The sequence below is a fragment of the Sinocyclocheilus anshuiensis genome, unplaced genomic scaffold (assembly GCF_001515605.1).
Source record: "Sinocyclocheilus anshuiensis isolate Anshui unplaced genomic scaffold, SAMN03320099.WGS_v1.1 scaffold1097, whole genome shotgun sequence".
Taxonomy (NCBI): domain Eukaryota; kingdom Metazoa; phylum Chordata; class Actinopteri; order Cypriniformes; family Cyprinidae; genus Sinocyclocheilus; species Sinocyclocheilus anshuiensis.
Window position 1 is genome coordinate 67,914 of NW_015555843.1, and position 5,320 is coordinate 73,233.

Sequence of the window (5,320 nt, forward strand, 5' to 3'; positions counted from 1 at the left end):
CAAAATGGCGGCAAGAAGAATAGATGCACCAAATACCTCAGGAATAGGTGTTAAATCCTTTTATTCTCAGAAAACCAGACAGATACAAAAAAATATTTTTCATCTAAATAAGATGTTAGAAATACCTTTATCCAGATTTTAACAATATTTTTCTTGTACATTTTTTTTCTGTGACAGAAAATACATCTGTCCACTCCACTGAATGTTATGTGCCAAAGGGTATATTGAGCCTATTGGGGATATAGATTCTGCCTTATTTTGTGTGTTTTATCAAAATGATGATATAATTTACACTTACACCGTTTTATAATACAGCAATATTAAATAGTTTTCAGATTTAATAATTTATTTCAATGCTTACAGTCTATATTTATTAGGTCATATAAAAGTGTAGGCATGTTCTATATGAGTTCAGGGATATGTGTGCATGATTGTGTTTGAGTGTGTGGTGGGAGGGTGTGTGTGTATTTGTGCTCACCTGTGTATGAATAGCCCACCATCACTCAAAATAAAATATACTGGGGAAAAAAGTTATTGGCATGATTTTTCACTTGCTTAAAACTAAAAACAAACATATGAAAATATTATTTTGTGATTTAATAATTCATGCATGAAAGGGTTAAATAATATAACGTGTATAATATTTCAATGTTTGGATATTTCAATGTTTAAAAACATTTCTACTGATGTTCTAGTGCTCTATGGAAACCACACCCGCTGCTAAACAAACGAGTGTTACACCACACACTTAACACAACACAACCACACCAAAGGATAACCTTTGAAAAGTAAATTAAGATTTTTTTGTAGTCTATGTTCAATAAACAGCTCTATAACTGAGTGTCATGGTATCAGCTTAAGGCAAATAAAGATAAAGAATATACATTTTGACTGGTCTTATATCGATCTGTAAAGGACATTAGCAATTAATAATTCACACCTTGATTTACACTTTTACAACAGTCTTAGTCACAGTATTTTAAACAGTATAGCATTTACCTTTAAACAGTCTCATACGAATTAAATAAATGGTTCTTCATGACTCTGAAAACTGTTTAATTGAAGATGGACTTTCTTTTAAATGTATACATTTTCACAGCAAGGTATTGTTTCTTATCTCCCCCCACTGCCTCTTTGTTTATGTTTAGACATCTATAAAAGGTGGAATTATTATCCTTTAAAAGTTATTTTCATATGAAAAATAAAGGCTGTTTTATAAAATGTTAATGAATGTATGTATTTATTTGAAAACAACAATAAATTTAAGGGATAATATATATACAAATGAATAAACAAACACAAAGAATGGATAAAATGCATATTGACAAGCACCCAGACTGGTGATGTAAGAGGTAGTCAAATGAAATCGTTTGGTATTCAAATGAATTATGTGACGGTAATCTTTGAAAGAATTGTTTAAAAAACGGGTAAAAAACTACAACTCCCGTAAGAGTCAAAAAGACCAGCCTTCTTTTACGACAGCAAAATTCTATTGGTTCGCGTCTGTTTGACTGACTCCACTCTAGCCAATCAGCTGTCTTCTGGATGAACGGAATGTGGGCCACTGACCGGCGTAATGCCAGCGCGAGAAAGTGCCACGACTCCACACAGACTCCTCAGAATCGACTGACTCCTCAAGCTGGGATAAGATTTTTTTTTTTTTTTAGTTTGTTTTTTTTGCTGGCGTGGTGAAGGCAGTTTGATTCGCGATAATCACTTCGGTTTAAACTCTTCCTGAAGTGATTCATCCAACGGAAATCTTCCGCGAGAAAAGGTGAGATTCAAAGCTTTTGTTATGGCGTTATTCATTAAAAGCCTAACAGATTTTCAGTAGCAATTAGCAGTAAACTTTGATCTCTCCCATTTATTTACTCCCCTCTTTAACTAGCTCGTAAGCCGAGTGGGTTGAAGACATCTTATTGTAGTTACGTAGCGAATAGCATGAGTATAATAAGTGGTTTCACATTTTGGCTTGGGTGATGCTCTGTTGTAGGCAGACAGTTAATACCAGCTTTTCTAGCAAAGAAACATGTGCATTTAATATCACATTTATAACAGCTTTAATGTTAATTATCCGAAATTTGTTTAAACACATCATTTTGGTAGTTCATTCGCGTTCCAAGTAACTTACAGCTGTAGAGTTCACAAACTCTCAGCCTTGATTTCGTATTGTAACGTTATGTAAATTGAACAGATAACTTGCCTTATGAATAGAATGTGGAACAAATACTGTTTCATCTAGTGTGATTCAACCTTTTAATTCAGTTTCATAGCAAATGTCGAGTCTCCCCCTTAATTTCCTATTGGCTCTTTAAATGGCTCCCAGTTGAAGTCATTACAAATGAACCATATATTAACTATTGATTATAACATCTTTAAATGTGTAAGACAGGAATTAACATAAATGTCACCTGTCACATTTTACAGGCATGATCATTGAAATTTCAGAGAGAAAATTTGTCCCCCCCCTTTAAACTTTAAACGAGCAGGTCTATAAGTGAATGTCAAGGTATAAGCATAATGCAAATAATCCTACAGTATAGAATATTTTTTAATCTAATATTGATTACGCCTTTTCATTCATTAGGTTTCCTGTATAATCTCTTTAATTGGCACCCAATCAAGTCATTATATATTCCAACACAAGAAAACATTGTCAAAGGCTATGGAAAAATAGAGCAGTTTATGCGCAAATCTGTTTACAAAAAAAACCTCTGTATTGTGCTCCTAAAGGTGTCTAGATAGTTCTTGCTTCTAGCATATGGTGAGTTCACAGCTTTTTTAGCAATGCATTTGTGCTTTGGTGCACATTTGAAGTGTGAGATTGGTATGGTATGAATCCTATGGAAGCAGCAGATTATAGAAATTTGCAGACAGCAAGCACATGGTGGAATGGAAAACTCTGTTGCATAACTCCTCTTTTACCGAACAGAGTGTTTGCATATTATATGGAAGAAGCTTTTCTTCAAAGTATATAGTAGAAATTGAGCACACTTGAGCATCTTTTCCTACTCAAGTTATGTTTTTTTTATTTTTTTTAAAGAATAAACAAAGTGTAAAGTTTGGAATTTTCTTTCTTATCTCGAAGTCAACATTCTAAAGCCAACTTTAATGTCCTTAGTAAAAAAAATTAAGTAAAGCAATAAATATTTATTTGATAAAGATAATCTTAAGTTAAGAGGGGCTTTACTGGGATGTTGTTAAAGCTTTTGGCGCCACTCTTGAGGTAAAAATCCTTAAGGTGGAACTTTAAACTGGTGGAATATATATAAAAAATATTATTGATATAAAAATGCACCAAACCTCACCCTTTTTGTCTTTTTAATCAGAAAGGAAACTAGCAGTCATGGACATCTATGATCCTCAGACCCTTGGAATTGTGGTGTTTGGTGGCTTCATGGTGTTCTCAGCCATTGGGATTGCTTTGGTCTCAACATTTTCCATGAAGGAGACCTCGTATGAAGAAGCTATAGCCAAGCAGAGGAAGGAGCAGGGGAAGACCCTATCCAGCCAACGATCAGATAAAAAGAAAAAGGACAAGGCAGCTGAGAAGAAAAATCGTGCTAAGAAAAAGGAAGATAAGCCCAATGGAAAGCTCCTGGACTCAGAGGCCAATCCTGAGGTTTCAGAAGTGCCAGCTGAGCCCAGTCCTTCAACTCCTCCAGGCCCAGAACAAGTTGCTGCACCAGCACCTAAACTAGAAGTCCCAGCTCAGAAGTCTCCCCATCCCACCCCTGCTCACAAGCCCGCTTCACCTGCCCTGGCTCAGAAGTCAGCTCCACCTGCTCCAGCCCAGAAATCTGTTTCACCTACCCAAAAGTCTACTCCAGCTCCTCCTGCCCAGAAATCTGCTTCACCTCCTCCTACCCAGAAATCTTCACCTGCCCCAGCCCAAAAGTCTGCTACAGCTGCCCCTGCTCAAAAGTCTGCTTCAAATGCCCAGATTGCCCAGAAAGCCACTCCAACTGCCCCAGACCAGAAAGCAGGTCCACCTGCCCCAGACCAGAAAGCCACTCCAACTGCCTCAGCCCAGAAAGCAGGTCCACCTGCCCCAGACCAGAAAGCCACTCCACCTTCCTCTGCCCAGAAATCTGCTCCACCGGCCCCCGCACAAAAATCTGCCCAAACTCAAAAATCTGCTTCATCTGCCCCAACACAGAAATCCTCTCAACCTGCCCCATCCCAAAAGTCTGCTTCAAATGACCCGACCCAGAAAGCTGCCTCACTATCCCCAGCCCAGAAGTCCTCTCCACCTGACCGAAAACCCAGTCCACCTGCCCCGGCCCCTTTGCAAAAGGCTGCTACAAGTACTACCCCTCCTGCATCCCATCCTGCTCCTGAAGATGCTCCACCCGCCCCATCTCCTAAGGATAAGAGGAAGAAGAAAGCCAAAGCAGAGTCTGCTTCAGCTGAGGTTCAGCCCAAATCTGTGGCTCCATTGGAGATGGTGACCAAAAAGGTTCCCGTCATGGCAGTGCCTCCAGTGGGTACTTCGAAAGCTGCTTCAGCAACTGCTGTGCCGGCCAAAGCAGAAGAGCCCAAACAAAAAGCTCCAACCAAGAAGAAAGGAGGATCTAAGAAGAAGTCAGAGACAGGTATGCTGTTATCTCCACAAAACCACTTATATTAAGTGGATTCCTCCTCCTGTTTCTCTTTGCAACTGTACATTTTTAGACATTTCACTTAATTGGTATAATAATTAACAGTAATATTATTATTATTATTGTTAATAATAGTTGTTTTCAGTAGTAGTCAGTAAGATGCACTAAGACATCATCAAACCTTAGGAGTCGTAGTTGTTCTGTTATTCTATTTCCTATTCCTCCAGCTTTCCATTCTTACCTTTCTTTTGCTACATTGAAGGACTAACAGGTGCCGCTGAAAATGAATGCTTACATTTAAAATCTGTATGGGCACTAAACTACAGCTCAAAGACTCTTTAATGCTTTAACCTAGTTATTATATTAGGTTAACATATTAATTTTGAATGATCATTTGCCATTTTTTTCATGTTTGTCTGATCCATGACAAATGATTGTTGTGCACTCTGCACACGTGGAGCTTGAATTTGAGTGCCAATGTTTTTCTCTCATTCGTCCATTCTTTGTTTGTATGTATTATCTTTAATATCTTTATTATATATTAATAAAGATTAATATTTAAAATGTATTTATATATTTTATATTTATAAATACTTATTAACAATATTTCATATTTATTTATTATATTATATTGTATTTATATATTTTTTAGCATATATATATATATATATATATATATACAGGTGCATCTCAATAAATTAGAATGTCGTGGAAAAGTT

The 5,320-nt window shown here is 36.9% G+C and overlaps 1 protein-coding gene across 2 annotated transcripts in view; it reads left to right on the forward strand.

Moving 5' to 3' along the window:
- Window positions 1–1,549: 1,549 nt before the first annotated feature.
- LOC107675545 (ribosome-binding protein 1-like) overlaps window positions 1,550–5,320 on the forward strand; it is an 18,513-nt gene continuing 14,742 nt past the window's right edge. For both annotated transcript variants that reach the window (XM_016469935.1, XM_016469938.1), the window contains exons 1-2: window positions 1,550–1,774; window positions 3,330–4,595. In XM_016469935.1, the coding sequence (XP_016325421.1) occupies window positions 3,347–4,595 (1,249 nt within the window). In that variant the 5' untranslated portion in view covers window positions 1,550–1,774; window positions 3,330–3,346. The remainder of the gene's footprint in view (window positions 1,775–3,329; window positions 4,596–5,320) is intronic.